Source organism: Prenolepis imparis, unplaced genomic scaffold, assembly GCF_030444845.1.
Source record: "Prenolepis imparis isolate NDT839.2.m4 unplaced genomic scaffold, iyPreImpa1.0 SCAF_12, whole genome shotgun sequence".
NCBI lineage: Eukaryota > Metazoa > Arthropoda > Insecta > Hymenoptera > Formicidae > Prenolepis > Prenolepis imparis.
In genome coordinates this window covers 2,036,234-2,054,890 of record NW_028141170.1, presented here as the reverse complement: position 1 = coordinate 2,054,890, position 18,657 = coordinate 2,036,234, and the positions used below count along the sequence as shown (strand labels likewise).

General features: G+C 46.1%; 1 protein-coding gene across 6 annotated transcripts in view; it reads right to left on the bottom strand.

Annotated features, from left to right (window-relative positions):
* Nucleotides 1–18,657, bottom strand: part of Dac (dachshund family transcription factor) — a 181,560-nt gene that overhangs the window by 49,800 nt on the left and 113,103 nt on the right. For all 6 annotated transcript variants that reach the window (XM_083051733.1, XM_083051736.1, XM_083051731.1 and 3 more), the window contains 3 exons: nt 16,880–16,956; nt 15,199–15,369; nt 12,008–12,235 (listed from right to left, as the gene is read on the bottom strand). In XM_083051733.1, the coding sequence (XP_082907859.1) occupies nt 12,008–12,235; nt 15,199–15,369; nt 16,880–16,956 (476 nt within the window). The remainder of the gene's footprint in view (nt 1–12,007; nt 12,236–15,198; nt 15,370–16,879; nt 16,957–18,657) is intronic.

Sequence of the window (18,657 nt, the reverse complement as noted above, 5' to 3'; positions counted from 1 at the left end):
TATACTTTTATCAAAAGTCGACGGCAATATAAAGCGTGCCCTCGCGTACTTCGTGCGAGAAGCTTCGCTCTCTAAGCGTGAATCGAAGAGCGGTCGCCGTCGAGCTGTAACAAAATATTCGTTCCTCGCGGCAATAAACGATGTCGTTAACGACACACACAACACACACATATATATACAATGTTTCCCTCTTTTCTCTTTGTACTTCTCTCACGCGCGGCCGTTACTACTGCCCTTTTATTGCCGGTAAATTACACGCTTTATTCAACCGCGCAACGACCCGAAAGCAAACTGTATAATTGAACGGTAGTTAAAACTGCGGTAGGTCAAGTTTCTCCTTTTTATCCCCGGGTTCTGGTCCGACTCGCCTCGTCGTCTTCCTCGTTGTCGTCGTCGTCGTTGCCGCCTGTCGTCGCGTTTTATTTTCAGCGTCGCGCCACATCGATATTGGCGCGTCGCAACGTTTTTTTTCTTTATAATTAATATTTTTTTTAGCCCGCAGGTAAAGATCTTATCGATCCGGAAGCGGTCTTAATTTAATTTCGCGGAAAAGCGCGGCGAATTAATTGATCATCGTCGCCGCGCGACGATCCCGTGCGACCTGTCTGATTACGTCTGAATACGTACGAAAATTGCGATAATGCGCGATGCGTGCGTGTACGCCGCGGAATTACACTGAAATTACGCCACCGAGAGCGTAATTAATTTCGATCGTTATCGCGCGAAATCGGCACGGTTCCGAGAAGGGAGGGCGCGCAAGGGAGAAGACCTTCTTCTCTTCCTTCTCTTTCTTCTCGCGATGACACTTAAATACCCCGGCGGCGATAAAATCCACCACACGGTGAAACAAAGTCGTCGGACCAGGCGGAGGGAAACACGAAGAGAAAGAGAGAGAGAGAGGGAAGGAGGGAGGGTGAGAGAAAGGATCGTCCTCTTCATCGGATAGCTGGTCTTCTCTGCGAGTCCCAACGCGGGACTCCGAGAGACAGACGCCGTAAATTTTCGGTTTATAATCGTCGTCGATGTGAAGTTACCGGAGACAAAGATTTCTTTCCGCAGGAAGACTCTTCTCGATCGTTTCCTCCGCGTACAATCCACCATTTGTTACTTAATTCGTAAAACATTGTATGTGCAAGGTGGCCATGTGACAATCGAGCGCCGGGATCGATGTCTTCGCGATCGTTAAATCGAGAATTTAAGTGACACCTTCGCCTGTCGCGGTTTATCGTTGTATCTCGCGTCTTTTTCTCTCCCGCAAGGCGCGATCTCTTCCGAGATTGCGAATTGAGAAAAATGTTTGATAACTCACCATGGCGCGCTCATGGTGATCCAATCGGCTCGTTAAAAATCAACGCGGTCTCTCTCCGTGAATTAATGCTTCTCGATGAAACGCTTAATGTTATTTATCGATGATAGATCCACGAACACATATTGAAAAGAAACTTCTAGCTCTTTATTCTATCTGCTCGGGAACAAGTCAGATTTAGTATTATTTAGAACGTCATTAAAATGAAGTTATACCTCCGCTAGACAGACATACAGATATCCGTGGCGAAACAAACGTGGCAAAGTCGAAACTTATTTTCACCTTCCGGCAAGAAGAAGTACGCGACCGAGTCTGAGGACGAGAGGGAGTAGTCGTGCATTGTGTCTTTTTATTGTTAAATAAATAATCAACTAGTTGTTCCCCGTGTTAAGCGTAATTTATTAGCCTGACTAGCACTAGGTCTCTTCTCTCTTAAATTCTTTCCTCTCTTCGTTTCTCTCCGCTACAGCCTCTTTCCATCTTCTCCTTCTCCTGCTATGCATCTTCTGCATCTCTCGCGCTCGTTTCAGGCACGTCTGGAGCGGTTTCAGACCGCAAATCGTTTATTCTCCGTTTTCACCTTCTCTGCTCTCTCTCAATTCCTTTTTGCATCGGTGGCTTATGCTGAGAATACAGGGCACAGTTTCCTGCTCCTGTTTCTTTAATTGACAATCCACCACGTTCTCCACAGCTCGAGTCCCCGAGCGGGTGGGAACGTATCGACATCCACGACTGGCGACATCGTATTGTTCTCTGCGATTTTTACACTCGTACTTTCCTTTCTCTTTCTCCCGTACGAGATATCTTTCGCACATACCTCTCGCCTCTTACGTATCCCACAAACATGTGCGTACGCTGTTCTTTGATTTACCTCGCGATTTACGGGTAACAACGAGGCCCACCGCGACCTGGGCACCAAGAAGTCTCATTAGAGATGCCTTTCTGGACATTGGAAACTCGGTGCTCGAACTCGCCGAGGAACGAGAATTCGCAAGAGATTTTGATAAAGAAACAAAGTCCTCATTATCGGAAAATCTTTAATTTTTTTTTAAGACAATTGTTCCGTGTATTCGGACTCCATAATGTAATGAAGTAAAAAATATGAAACGCGCTACCGATCTTGTAAAATTAAATTATAATTGATAATGGATTTAAAACACGCAAAGGGCTAAGGGACGTGTAATAAACGGTTGTGGCCTTTCTTCGACAATTTGTAGTCCATGTTAAGGCCAGGCTTCTGAGTTATAAGCGCAGATGCGGAGGCTCGTGTCAGGAGGATAGTTCCAAGGATACCCAAAAAGCATACACGATCGAGTCGGACGCAACAAGAAGCGGCATCCTCTTGTCAGTTCTATTACCGCCCGGTCAAGTGGGAGTTAAAGCGGATGCAAGACGAGAAGGAATACGAGGAGCGAAAGTTACGATTTCGCCGATGAATTCGGAATAGTGTTCCCTCTCATCAGGCGATCATCCTCGCGTCGTTTTCTCTTTCTGTTTTTTTTTTGCACCACCTTTTGCACTCTCTCGCGAATCCTCCACAAAAACATCTCTCGGTTTCGCTCCGAAGGTAATTAAATATTTATAGTCGAAGCCGAATGCACTATCTTAACGATTGTCTCAAAGCCAGAGGTCAACTCTTCCATGAGCTCAACATAGACATATATGTAGAGATATTGCGGGCGCATTTGTATATACGGGGCCTTCTGTTAAATTATATATATATATATATATATGTATATATTAGAAAGAATAACGCCATTATAGCGACGGTTGTATGAAGCGGTTCGAAGAATAGCATGGGAATTATTATGCTTAGTAAGGTGGAAAGTAATAAATTATAGACGGCTAATAATGGGAACCGCGAGAGGCGTAATTGATGTATGCAAAGGAAGTTGTTTTGGTCTGGCACCGTACGTTCTTCTCGGATACGCGTGTAAATATATATATCTATATAATACTCTCATAATGCATACAACATGCGGAAAATATTTAATGACTCCAGAGAGAGAGAGAGGTTCTCCGATTCTTTACCTTCCGGAGCATCCTCTCGGCAGCATCTTTTACGCCGCCGTCGTGGTGTATTTAAAATTTGAAAACTAAATTGTTTACTACGCGTGCACAGCACAATGAACGAGCGAGTGCTCCTCTTGTCATCTTCCTCTCGTGTTTTATCCGAGAGAAGATCAGCAACGCGCGCAGCTCTCCTTGTTTCTCTCACGCGGCAATAAAGGTGCCTGCTTAAGCGCCACCATATAACGATTCCCCGACATGCTTTGTGACCGCACGAGAGAGGATTGTGCGCGAGGGAGGATTCAATAAATCGAATTCATTCTTAATTAAATCTAAGACAATACCGGCGTTAATTAAAGCAAACAGTCGACGCTAATAAAAGTCGCCGAGACGCGATGTGACGTAGATGCCATAAAAACGACGGTTTCCAGCTTTATCGAACTGCGTAATCATTTTTCGCGCTTCCCAATTTATGTTCGCTACACGGCAATCATTAACAGCAAAAAACAAAAACAGTTTAATTACTTAATTAAAATTAATTCTGTAACGTTCCGGAAAAAAAAGATAAGTATCCAGCGAGAATACTCGAACGCTTATTGATTCTCGTATAAGATGAGGAGAGATGAAAAGCGAGAGTGAGAGACAGAGAGAGGAGGGATGAAAAGGAAAAAGTATGAAGGGAGGAAAAAAACAAGCGTGCCACGTTGATACACGTATGCGTACATAGTTTGCGCGATAATGGCTGCTCGCCGTGCGATATAGAGATAGCTTCGGTTAAGCTAACGTATCCCTCCGAGAAAGAGAGGAGGGTAGGAGGGTCGCCGGTTGGCAGGGTTAAGCATAAATCAATCAGTCTGCATTCAACCGCGAGAGCCAAGAGGAGGCAACCACCGGCTCGAACATCTCGAAAGCACCACGGTAGGTGGACGTCCGGTGAACGTTTGTATCAATATTTCTGTTTGCACTTTGAAATATTTACGCCCGCCATCCCTGTCTTATCAGGGATGAAGAGACACCGACCGAAAGAACTTTCCGTGCGTTTCACAACAGAGAGAAACACACGCGAATATGTATATATCATATTTAATATTCAACACGGTTTCTAAAAGGATAAAATTATAAAATTTAAAAAAATGCGATACGTAATTTTTCTACAGCTCTTAACATTTACTTTCTGGTATTTTAAAGCTCAAGGCAATATCGGTAATCAGATGGATTTATGATTGACGAAATTGGTTGCGTGACTGTAATGGCTCTCGATTGCGATGCAGTTCCCATCAGCGCGGAAAACGATCTCGTCTCGTTTATATCTCTATGTACCACGACAGCGGCGTTTCATTCGTAACGCGGATACCTACTCGATAGCCCTGTGGTAGGATGCGAGCGATCGCATCCTGCTTCCCCACCGTGCCGCACCGTCGCTCGCGGTAATAGGATTTCACGTGAGCGGAGCCTCCCAAGCAGCGACGGCCAAAAATCGCAGAATTTTATGTAGCGAGCTGCTGAGCAGCCACCGTGGTGCACGAAACCAGGCTGAAGAAGAGAGGGAGGTGGAAAAAAAAGAAGATGTTACGCTCGCGGCAAGCGAGGAAAATGGCAAAGAATAGGGTGGACAAAGGGCAATGGCAGAAGAAGAGAAAGAAAGGGAAGGAGAAAGAGACGTTGTGGGGCTCCTACAATTTTAATTAACCCGGTACCGGACGCAGAACCGATCGCGATCGAATCGGGTGCACGATCTACAAGGAATCTACATAAGATCCTCCACTCGCGGCTACAACTCAATCCCCTCTTTATATTCCGCGCTCCCGAGAGGAGCCCTTTAACCGGGGCCCGCGCGCCGGACACACATAATCCTGTTCCTACGCTTCCCTTATCTCGTCGAGAATCGAAGATAGTAGCCTCGCGCTGCCGCCGCGCTAGCTGGCTCCTCGCCAGCATCTCTGGGCAGGCTCATATTGTCCCTCGTGCGGCATGTAACTTACCGCCCCTCTCTCTCTTTCTTGGCTTGAGAGTGTACTCGCCTTGCCCGTAACGAGCAAATATTTGAACGATAAATGAGAATAGCGCGCATCTTTGATAAGAACAGGCGGAATTGTCTTTTTTATCCTTCCCAATTGAAAAAAAGGAACGACGCGTTAAACTATCGTGAGACAGATGCTTTGCAACAAGTTCTATTGACGCACTTGACTATAACTCTAACAAAAATTCTGGAATACGGTCTCGAAAGCCGCAGAGAGAGAGAAATATTAAATCAATGGTCTTTTTACGATCCTTTTTTAATCATTCATCTGGAAAATTATATCTGCATGTGATTGTCTTCGAGCCTACTCAATCGAGCATTCAATCCCGTGCTATTCCGCCGACATTAAACGCATAACGCGTAACGCTCGGACGAGCGTTTTCGTAATAAGATCGTCGCGATCTTCGGAGCATGTTCTGTGTGTTCGCGCTGCTCTCCGTGTCGCATGCATATAAAAATCTCCCGTACGTGTCTTACGGTGCATCAGCGCGTTTACGAAACTCGAGTCGAGGGGAGAGGATAAATAAACGCTCTCAGATCTCTTCGACACGCTTGCGAGAGCGCGACGATGGTAACTCGCTCTTTTTAGGGCAACAACGACGACAGTCCTCAATCCCGTCTCTACAGTAGGAGCAATCTGGTCGCGTTAGACTCGCTAATAAAAAAAAAGAGAGAGAGGAACGAGTAATATCGACAATATTCCATCATCTCCAGCACCGGGTTGGCTTAAAACCGACGAGCAAACGCGATGTATATACATATACATACGTGCCTTGTGCATCGTGTGTGTAGGTGTGCAAGAGCGTGCGAGCGCGTACGAAGGCGCCCGGATCTCCTCGTGCCGACGGAGATACGAATGCACCCATACGGCGGAAGGTTGGTAACACGATAGTGGCCGTATGTAAAACCATCTGGTGTAAAACGAGCTGCTCGTTCGAGTATTAAATCGGACCTCTCTTACTCTCTTTCCGATTACTTCCCTCGCTATCCCGCACCGTCCCCGTTTCTCCGTCGTCGTCTCCGTCGTCGTCATCGTCGTCGCCCGGTTCTTTTTTTCTTTTTTCTCTTCCCTTCCTCTATACCGCAGCAGCACCCTTTATCCGCCCCCTCCCTCAGTCTCCCTTTTCTCATCCGGCCTGTCGATCGACTCGCGCTGGAGATCTCTGCGACGCGGAATCCGTTAAGCCGACCAGCAATAACCGCCGCACATTCCGAGATTAACGTCACAACGTGCGCCAAATGAACTCGTTAGCGTTCACGTGCCCGCGAGAGCCGATTCTTTTCCACCGCCCGATCGGGCGCGTCCCTTCTTATTAAAGTCCGCGCGCTTACCCAGCCGAAGCGGGAAGGGAGATCTCCCGATGGTGATATTGCGCGATCAATGAACTACCGGTCCAAATAATATGCTTGAAACATCTTGGCGAGAGACATTGATAATATATTAAATCTCGGAAACCAAAGAGATGTATCAACACATGATATTGAGGAGTCTTTCCTTCCTTATTACAATTTGCTCGCAGGTGTCGCGCGATTTAATGGGAATTAATATTATAGGAACCCTGACGTTGTTAGTGGGATGTTGTCAACAGGAAGGCACGAATTATGCAAGTGAATCGTGCTTTTCGCAACACGAAAAAAGGCACGTCGAAGACTGTTCGTTAAGTCGCGAGGCAAGGGGACCACCAGACATGGAAAACGCACGAATTCTTTTTTTTTCAGGTCTCTCTCTCTCTCTCTCTCTCTCTCTCTCTCTTTTCCTTGGGGAATCTACCCGTCTCATCCCCTGCGAATCGACGCACACGTGCGGCTACGGGAAGCTGCTTAAGCGCCGCGGTCGCGATGCCCGGCGCATTCCTAACGTTAATGCTGGCAAACGCATTAGTTAACGATCCTGAAAATGACACCTGTATCGGCTAATGGGTAATTAAAGTCCCGTGGTCACGTTTCGCGCGGAATTTATTAAACGCGCCGCTGTGAGACGCGCGACTCTGACCGGATAGCGGACGCGGGTTTATGGGGATCCGCCACTTAAAACCTGCGAAAACGCAGATAAGGAATGCTTGTACATTGAGAGCCCGCCCGGTCTGCCGAAGATTGCGACGACGTCCTTGTCGTCGTCGTCGGCTAGTCTTTCTCGGTCGATCTCCGAGAGTCACCGATGTGCTTCGCGCACGGGATCCGAAGACTACATTCGGCGCTAAATGCGGCAATTTTATTCCACATCCGCGATATAGCGTATAAAGTATATTTAAAAGGATTATAATTTAAAAGGGAAATGTGTATGTGTTTAGAGAAACGCTAAATGTCATTTATACTCAATATACGTTTATATAGTTATATATGTTATAGACGAGACGTTTATATCCCAGAGATTCTAGATGTACAGATAATTCAACGTTAATTCATCGCGATATGAGTATAAGACTTTGTAACGATCCAAGATAGCATGTTGCGAAAACAGAAACGGCTATAGCCGATCGATGATAGTTCCGGGTGAGTGAAGTTGGCACCCCTATGTTATGTTATCATAGTTCTGTTAAGAATTCTGAGTTATTTAGAACCATAGGAAGAGTTCTTGATAATTTTTAGGAATAGTTCCGGTCATTACGATAACGAAAATCAGTTTCAAAAAATAGGGATACCAACTTCACATTTTTTTACATATCGAGTTCTAATAGTTTTGAGCAGAGTTTTAAGGTTCTTTTAAATAGTTATATAGTTCCAAATTATTTTTTTAAAGAGTTCTGCAATTTTTAGATAAAAAAAACGTACCTTCAATATCGAAGATAATTCTAAAATATCAAGTTCTCGTGAAAAACGTTAGAGTTCGTGATTTTCTAAATGCTTCGTAAAAGTGTATTAATTTTAAAAAATCAATCTCTTCGAAACTATAATAGATAGAGCCATGCGGTTTTCACGTTTTTTCTTGTCTTATCGAGTACGATTCCGAACTCTAACGTCTTTGTCCAGAATTTGATATTTTAAAAATATCTTCGATATTGAAAGTATGTTTTTTTATCTCTATAAAAATTGCAAAACTCTTTCAAAAAATAATCAGGAACTATGTAACTATTAAACAATTTAAATTTACTCACCTCACGGTTGCTCCTTTGTTGCCCGATGCCTCCCCGGGCCTCCTTCTCGTACAAGTTTCGAAACACTTACATTCGCGTTATTTATTTTCGTTCGCGACGCGCGGCGACGCCCGGGTTTTAGCTATCACAATCTTCGACGCGTTTCGGTAAAACGCGAGACTCGCGAGAGCTTATTCGCGCGCGAATAAAACCGAAGCTCCATTTTCGCGTCGCCGCTTTTTCCAAGACCCACTTTTCGCAGGGGCTTATCGAACGACGATGATCAAGAGAGCGACTTCGCCGCGACGCACTCAAGTCGCCCAAGGATGCAGCGAGACGAACATTGCGCGAGATTCACGATCGACGAGATCAATTTCACGCGTGCGATCGCGATTACGATATTGGTACGTGCGACGCAATCGGATTTATACGATAATTAACCGCCAAAGACGCTAATTAATATACTCGTCCTTTCGCGGACCGGCAAGAAGGGCGCGACCGTTGATCATGAACGATGGAAAATACCACGAGAATATAGCAGCACATATCGAACGAAGATGGCGAATTGGCCGCGACGTACTGAAGTCGCCCAAGGACGCAAGCGAGACGAATATTGAGCGAGATTCACGGCCGACGAGATCAATCTCGCGCGTGTGATCGCGATTACGATATTGGTACGTGCGACGCGATCGGATTTATACGATAATTAACCACCAAAAACACTAATTAATACACTCGTCCTTTCGCGGATCGTTGATGACGAAGAATCGAAGAAGAGCACTGAAGGTGGAGCTAGACTGGCACTGCCAGTTTCGGAACGCGCAGCGACACGCGCGCCACGTCGTAGTGGTGGGGGTATGTAGAGGTTGCGACGTGGGAGCTCGGCGAATCACATCGCGACTACATATACCCCCATCACTACGCCTGGTAGGGGCATGTAGTCGCGACGTGATTCGCTCAACCTCGCACGTACGTTGCGTCGCGACGTGTCGTTGGTCGTTGCGCGTTCCGAACCTGGCAATGCCAGTCTAGCTCCACCTTCAGTGTTTTTCTTCGGTTTTTCATAATCAATGGTCGCGCGCTTTTTGGCGGTCCGCGAAAGGACGAGTGTATTAATTAGCGTCTTTGACGGTTAATTATCGTATAAATCCGATCGCGTTGCACGTACCAATATCGTAATCGCGATCGCACACGCGAGATTGATCTCGTCGATCGTGAATCTCGCGCAATGTTCGTCTCGCTGCATCCTTCGGCTTCAGTGCGTCGCGGCGAAGTCGTTCTCTTGATCATCTTCGTTCGATAAGCCCCTGCGAAAAGTGGGTCTTGGAAAAAGCGGCGACGCGAAAATGGAGCTTCGGTTTTATTCGCGCGCGAATAAGCTCTCGCGAGTCTCGCGTTTTATCGAAACACGCGGGCGTCGCCGCGCGTTGCGAACGAAAAAAAATAACGCGAGTGCAAGTGTTTCGAAACTTGTACGAGAAGGAGGCCCGGGGAGGCATCGGGCAACAAAGGAGCAACCGTGAGGTCAGTAAATTTAAATTGTTTAATATATAGTTACATAGTTTCTGATTATTTTTTGAAAGAGTTTTGCAATTTTTATAGAGATAAAAAAACATACTTTCAATATCGAAGATATTTTTAAAATATCAAGTTCTGGGGAAAGACGGTAGAGTTCTGAATCGTACTCGATAAGACAAGAAAAAACGTGAAAACCACATAGCTCTATCTATTATAGTTTCGAAGAGATTGATTTTTTAAAATTAATACACTTTTACGAAACATTTAGAAAATCACGAACTTTAACGTTTTTCACGAGAACTTGATATTTTAGAAATATCTTCGATATTGAAGGTACGTTTTTTATCTAAAAATTGCAGAACTCTTTAAAAAAATAATCAGGAACTATATAACTATTTAAAAGAACCTTAAAACTCTGCTCAAAACTATTGGAACTCGATGTGTAAAAAAATGTGAAGTTGGCACCCCTATTTTTTGAAACTGATTTTCGTTATCGTAATGACCGGAACTATTTCTAAAAATTATCAAGAACTCTTCCTATGGTTCTAAATAACTCAGAACTCTTAACAGAACTATGATAGCATAACATAGGGGTGCCAACTTCACACACCCGATAGTTCCTGCCGCGAGAATTGAATTTTGTGTAAAAAATATCTCGAGCATGTTCTTTTCGCTCTCTTGGTGCACGATATATACGTCGAGGAACTGCGATCGCTCGGCTATGAAATCAGCTTCGCGTTGTGTGTCGTTTTATGTAGCGCTTTTTAATCGTACATTCCTTTTTCTCCATAATTGCATCCACAAGACTTCGTGAATCAGCGATTATCGGCGATGCACCCCGTCCCTTACGTTTCGCAACGAAGCTTAGTCAATAGAATTATCGCATACTATTAGTAATAACAATTAGCGACTATAATGGCAACTCGTTTATATCTAATGACATATAAGAGATATAGATCGTCGATTGTGCGTCATCAACTTTTCCATCGTAATGTGATTTTTTTTTGTTAAATGTCATCACAATTAAACTGATTAATGATACTTTCCGATATCGAATGAATGACTCGATAATTTACATCGAAATATCTGTTTTATCATAGAATTTATTAATTCCATCTTGATGCCGAAGAAACCTCAACGCGTGAGAGACGACTACTTATTTGCGTCGTTTCTTGCGTCGATCCCTCTCTTTTTTTCGTGCGAAGGGTTCCGAGACGATCTCTCTCGCGACGAGGATATTTAATAATAACGCCGGCGTTATTTATCACGCGCCGTTAATGAGAAAGAAGTCGTATGCTGCACGTCATCTCGCGCCGCACACCGATTCGTTCTTAATGGGTCTTGCCTACGTTCATCGTAATCTGCAGTACAGACTCTATCTACGCGACAACGATATTTAAATTTATCCTCCGAGTCGCTCGCTCGCGAACGACATCTTCTCGTCTTCGCGACGCGCCAAACACGATGTTTTTTTATTTTTATTTTTACGAGCGATATTTCACCGGGGGAAGGTCACGTCGCTTCTTGTGCAAAATATTTGCATGAATCATTTTCGAGATGCCACTCACAAAGGGTAGGGACGCTCGTTTTATTGATTTCAGAATTTCGCAGTAATAATATGCATGTCGAATTACTATATCCTACGTTATGCGCAGCTTAGCGCGCACGGATATTAAAATACTTTGTGCGCGAAGGAAAACATCGAGTATCAAGGCGCACACACTAAAGTTTGCATCAAGATAAAAAGCAAAATTCCATATATCATTCGCATTTTTGTCTTACGAGATTCATCCAGCTCTCCCTCCGCGTACCACGCACATTACCGTCTCCATTTCGCGTATTCACCATCTTAACGCGATGCAAGCGAGACAAAAGTTGAAGCCTCGTAAGGGAAAGGGGATGCGGTAGATGAGGCTGCGGAATAGAGAGCGAGATAAAGAGCAAGAAGGAGGGGGAGGAACGGTGGGTCTCGGTCGACGGGACAGGGACTAATGCCTCTTAATGTGGTTCTGGGAGAGCTGGAAGATAATGAAATTGTGGAGAGCGCCCTCAAGTGTCTTAAGAAAGCCTGCCACTGACCTTTCTCGTAGTTGATTTGCCTCTCCTGCTGCCTCGCGTTGTCGGCCGCGACCTTGAGCAGGCCTTGGATATTCCTCAGCAGGGTCTCCGTACTCGAGACCGAGGGATCCTGGGCGCTCTGAGACACGGCGACCGCCGCCGAGGCTATCTGCGAGTAGTTGAGGGCCTGGGGTGGGCTTTCCGAGCCTGGTGCCGGCAACGGCAGATTCTCCGCCACGTCCGACAAATCTGAAAAGTAATATTTCTATCTCATTTCTTTGAAGAATCTTTTGGTGTAGAAGATGCGGAGATGAACGCTGGTCGACCGCGAGAACCGCTCTCTCGCCGGCGATAAATAAACGCTGTCTCTATTCTGTAAAAAGCGCCAAGCTCATTTCGCATGAAATTCTTTCCCGGCCCCGCGTTGTCGAGAGCAAAACGTCAATGATAAATTCGCCACAACGAACGTCGAACAACGCCCGATGTAAAGGAGAAGCAGAGGCCCCTCCCGACGTGCGAGACTTATATCGCGTGCGTGTCTCGGAGTCGTAATCTCGCGACGACTACTTGTTACCCTTCGCCACTTTTTGATTTAACGTCAACGCGGGCGAATTAAATTCACGGATTGAACGCTACACGGCATTCCTCGGACGATTAGTCGCGTCTCGGCCGGCTGTTTAGCATTTTGCTATGAAATATGGGAGGGGGGGGACACAACGAAATCCTTATCGATGATTTTGCAATATAATTTACAGCTCTTATTCGATTATCCATACAAAGTTAAAAAATTCTTACAAGCTAAGATGAAATGTCTATATGTTTTTAATCACATCATTCTAAATAATTATATATAGTTTTTTTTTATAACTGAGAGAGTAGATCAACCTGGACCACCCAGGCTGATGCGCGGGACGCTTCATAGAAACATGCTCTACTACTTGAAACATTGACACTCTGCCGTTGCACACATAGCCGCTAAAAACTGGCGGAATCGCGCGCCGGAATAAAGGATGTCTTATGGTTATTACCGAAGAGACCGGAGAGAGAGTGGCGGTGAGACAAGATGTCTGCGTGGGTTCCCCAGACTTAAGTGATCGCTCGCGGAACAGACCGGCCCGCACCCTGGGCCTTAGCGGCCCGGCTGCTTTACGGCTGGCGATACGTGGTTTATTGTATCGTCTTTTAATTATCTGCGCGCACCTACAACGCCACTCGGCAATCGCGGTTACTTATTGCCATTGGCCGATTTAATGCTCGGCGCGCGTCTTCGGTGTTGGCCGGCGTCTTTTGATAGGGAAGCTCGTCGCCTCTTCTTTCCGATCGGTCCCCCCCCCCGTCCATTTAAAACCTCGCGCACGATCCTCATTTCCTCTCCTTTTTCCCGAGCGCCTATATCTTCCGCCTCGGCCCATTACAATTATCAGGAGAGAAAGAGAATGGAGTCTCTCGAAATCTTTTCACCGCGAAGGCGCATGAATTTGTTTCTTCGGCCTTCGAATCTCTTCCTCTCGACGACAACGCGACGGGACCACCGCGATGAAAAAAGCGGTAAGCGGAAGAATTATCCGCCAACATAAGTCGTCGAGATGTATCGCTCAAGACTCGAGAGAGGAAGAATTTGTCTCGACGAAGCGAACGATCGGGCTGGACTTCGATTGAGGATTACCAGTTGCAGAAAATCGAGGAGAAATTGCGGTAAATGCGATTCCGAGAATAAGAGCGGGAGATAGTGACGCGTCTCATTAAATCAGAACTGCATTCCACGAGCGTGTACACTCCCACGGGCGTTCGATGGGGATCTACTTAGATCATCCGTCGAGCACACCGTAGGTAGGATGGTATCCATGTTGCGTACGACACGCTGCGAGACAGATTTGATCCCTTCCCCTCCCCCCGTCCTCCTCGTCGTACACGGATTGCGCCGAAATTTATACGTCTAACTCGCGCCTTTCGTGGAATTTAAGGGCCCACTAATTTGGGGGGAGATACACGCGGGATCCCCTAATTTTGCGAACGCGCGGCGATTCCCGATGTTTTTCAATTCCGCTTGTCAGCCAGACACGGCCTCTCTTCGCAGCATGGAGAGCGAATGCCGAATAATCTTATGATTTCTGTGAATTGTATATACGACTCCGGCGTCGAAAACGAAATGTTCCGATTCGTTCATAAATCATCACACCGGATCCCGCGAATACGAGACTCGCTTTCTCTTAACGATTCGACCGCTCGGTGCATTAAATCGCAGCCCTGAGAGAAGAAACAAAATTAATTAAGACAATGTGAGATGATCGAACGCGCGTCCTCTCTCGAATGTTCCTCTCTCTTTCTTTTCAGGAAACGCGTTCGTGGAACCGATCTCACGTGAAATGGTATGGGATACGCGACTTTACAAGCGATCCTTCGGATTCATTAATTGGACCGGCCCAATTAACATGCCAGCGCGACAATGGTCGAGTCGATTAGAAATCAAAACGATTATGATGCTTCGGTGAGCTCGGAACGCCGGAACAAGGCAAGGTGAGATAGCGAGACAAAGCTCGGACGGGGATTCTATCTCTCGATCCATCTTTCATTCGAAAAAATGAAACTAAATACCAAAGATGCGAGTCTAATGATCGCTTTGCGCCGACAGTGACGCTTCTCGCACGGATACCGCGCATTTTGGAGAACGCTGCTGAAGAAGAATAAGACACCTTCCGCGGAACACGCGACGTATATCCGACAAATTCATTAGGAAGTAATAATTACATTTAATCCCTCTATTAAATATTACTTCCTCGCGCTAATTCTTAGCAATTAAGAATCGCTGCGATTTACATGCAACTTGGCAACCGCTGCGGCGTGTTTCTCAGGGCACGATGGAAGACGAATCCCGAAGCGTCCCTCGCGCTCTCTCGGTAGAGATGATGGATGAGAGGGCCTGACCCGCCAGCCGTCTAGAAGAACTCGTCTTTAAACGCGGCGTGTCCGGCAAAATCGATATAATTATTTCACGAGCACGAATCCGCTCTGTCTCCTTTTTTTTTTTCCTTTTCCGTTCTTTCGAGTCGAAATCGTCCTTTCGGACTTTCGTCGAACGTCAAAAGCGAGAAGAACGCGTTTTAATTTTTAATTGATTGCGAGGCAAATCTTTCCTCGGTCCCACCGCCTTATCAGAGATGATACAAGTATCGCGTTGCTGTCTCGCTTCGTGAATAAAATGAAAAACATACCTTCGTCCTTTTCGTTGTCATCCTCGAGGTCCTCCGATAGATTATCGTCCTCCTCCTCGTCATCTTGAGAACGGTGCGACGCGCCCGCCTCGCTTCCGGATTGCTCGCCCACACTTCCGCTTCCCGCTGTTTTGGAGAGATTTAGAACCGGGCTGTGACCGTTTGAGGAGCCTGAAAAATATGTAAAGATGTCGTGGGAAAATTAATAAAACTCACTTTTAATATATAAAAGTACATATACATATTACTGTCTATCTATATCTATCTTATATCGCGCAGAATCGATATCAGACTCGCATTGACATTGTGTCCATGTATCTATCCGGCGCGATAACGCTGGAAAGCGGCGTCAATCTTTCCCGTGGAACGTTCGGTTACGAAGAACGAGATGCGCGTCCATCGACCGGACTGACAAGTTGATGGATTTTATTTGCCGCCGCGCATCCCCGTTTAGACGAGAACAAGCGGACTATCCACTTTCCGAATCTCCCTTCCCACCATCCCTCTTTCTCTTTCCGCGCGCATCCCTTTTTCCTTCCTCCGATCGCCTCCGAAGCGAACGCGCGCGCGTATTTGATATCCTAGTATTTTAATCCTGACATAGATAGATACTGTTTGGGCAACGGTCGTCGGCGCTGACGCATTGCTTCGGGCCACTCGTGATCTCACGGGGTACACGCACGGAGTACCGAACCAGTATATACATGTGTGTGTATGTATATATATAGCAGTAAAGACCAGCTCCTCGCCTCGGCCGTTCACACACGTACGCGCCCCGGAGCGCCATGTATCTCGTTGGCCGTTGAAAGAGAGGGGTCGCGGTTTTCTCGGCTCTCTTCCCAACGCGCGCGATCTAATGAATCGTACATCTTTTACGTTAAATTGACTCCTACACGCTCCGGCTGCCGGCTGGAGGCTGGAATCTCGGCAACCAAGGGTCTCTTGCGCGAAAGGCTCGATCTCATAAACATTATTGTATATATATGTGTGAGTATAATGAAAGATATGCAAATTTATGATCAATGGACGAATCGACGTTACGTGACAGAGAATACGAAACGTATAATAAAAGCGTTTTGAAATGCGGCGTCTTTGGCTAGATGTGTTTATCGTGGAAGATGAAGGGGGGAGAGAAGGACGGATTCCATCAGACGGATTATAATATTATACGGAATCGGAAAGAGAGGTATATAAGGACCGTGCTGGGGCGTAACCCGATATCGGACTTAATCTCCGGGATCCTAAACGCCCGGGACGCCTCTTGGTTCGACCGCGGACAAACACAAGCCAGATGGAAAGAAAGGTAGAGAGAAATACAGAAAAGGACGATCACGAGATCGGACTCTGTCGGACCGCCACGTCGCGCCGGACTGTCGTGGTCAAAAATCTTTCTGCGCCGTTTGACTTCGAATCCGCATCGATCGACCGTTCTCCGGCAACTCTGACGATTAAGCATCTCGCGTTACCGACTTAATCCAGGTGACAGGTCGTCGCGACGAGACAGGTAGGAATACGAGAAACGGTATTGGAAATTATAAGCCCGTAAGAAATGTCAATGGAATATTTCGGAGTATTCTTTGATATATTTAGAAAAAACTGACAAATTGACGTAATTTTTTACAAAATGAAGAAATCGCTATGATTGAACATATTAACTGAACATTTGCTTGTGCAACCTTACCATTGTGCGAGCTGAGGTCCCTGGGTTTGTGGTCCAAAGCCAGCGCTCTCTCGGCGTCGCTTCTCTCCTCGCGGAGCCTGTAACAGAGAAGGAGAGAGAAAAGAAAGGTTTGGTATTAATCCGAGGGGATTTAAATCGAGCGAGCGAGCGAGCGCGGAGGTGGACTCCGCCGCACACTCTACGTAGGGTATTAATTAAATAATTATTCTAGTCGCTGGACGCAAGGGATCCGCGTAGGAAGATAAGTATCGGTCTCGCACACCGCGACGGTTCTCGGTCGTATCATTGTATACCACGTATCGTTCTTAATCGCCACGTTCTCTCTGCGACATCGCGTTTATTTATTCCGCCACAAAGACGCCATAAAGAAGGATCTTTCTTTCACGTCCTTATCGCGCCAACAATAAGTTAATAAGATTCATTCAAGTATATTTGCAAAACAAAATATCTGCAAACAAATGAAGCGGTAAACGAATTCGTAAAGCGTGTTTCGCTGAGATTCTACGCTTTTTCTGCTTTAAATTTTACTTCGATTTCATCCTGCTTTACGAGTCGCTCGTTAATGCGGCGCCGGAGCTTTACGCTCCCGAGAAACTTTTAATCTTAGCTTTATATTGTTTGGCACTCGTGCCCCCGGGGTCCATCGCGGTTTACCAGGAATCGTTAAGATTTCTGTCTCAATGTCGCAGTTCGCATTAAGAAGCGAGCGAAGGATTACGAGATCGGGTCGCTTCCATCATAAAGTCGGGGGTAAACGGGGAGAATGAGCAAAGTAAAAGCTTCTTATAAAATTATATTTTAGATTGCTCTTCCTAACGTCGACACAAAAAGTATATGATTGATCTTTGCGGAAGATTTTCTACAGATCGCGATTAATAGAATAATTAAAAATTATCAGCCCCGTCACCACTTAATGAGCGTTTGACTACTTCTCTGAAATAATATCACTTCGCGGCAGAGAGAAAATAATTTTCGGGTGACAAAAGAGAGTTCCGTAATACAAGCCCTTTGGCTAAGGAACAGGCGGGCAGATTCCTTAATCGTGAGTAAAGAGTTGAGGGCGAGAGCGACCCTCGACAGCATTGCCGCAGAAAAAGGGGGACGTCCGCCGATGCCACGGCTTTTATCATGAGGTTTATAGCGAAGGTCATCCGCATAGTCGCAAATTTATATTGCAGGGAGTTAAGAGAAAGAGCCGAAGAGAAAGTAAACCAGTCTTACATGCAATATATTGTGCTCTTTTACTGTATATACATACTTCTCTTATCTCGCTCTTTGTCTTCCTTCCTCCTCCTCCCTTTCTCTCTCATTTTCTTTTTCGCTTTTTGCCCGTTTCCTTTTTCTCTCCTCTCCGCGCGTGTACTCGACTCGCCAAATTATTCTCCTGGGTATATTTTTTCCGGCTTCTACGGCTTGTGGTCCGGAGGGGGGCGCCTCTTTCGCACCTCGAATCGAACCGCGGACCATTAAGTAAGAAGTTAATATCATTAAACATAATATTGGGCGCATCTGGGAGCCGCAGAGCACTTACCGACCCCTCCGTCCACCCTCGCCCCCGCCCCCTTGCTCACCGCCGCAAAACCCTCCTGTCTCAGCCCCATGCTTCGTTTCTGCACCGCGAACTCGGTCCCCCTCACTCCCTCCCTCCCCCTCTGCAACCGCTTCGCTCCTTTTCACTCTCGCCCGCCTCTCCTTCCCCCCTCTCTACCCTTAATTTTTTAATGAGAAAATGCTTTCAAAGAGCCGGAGAGAAATACTGTGTCTACGAGCGATAAGTT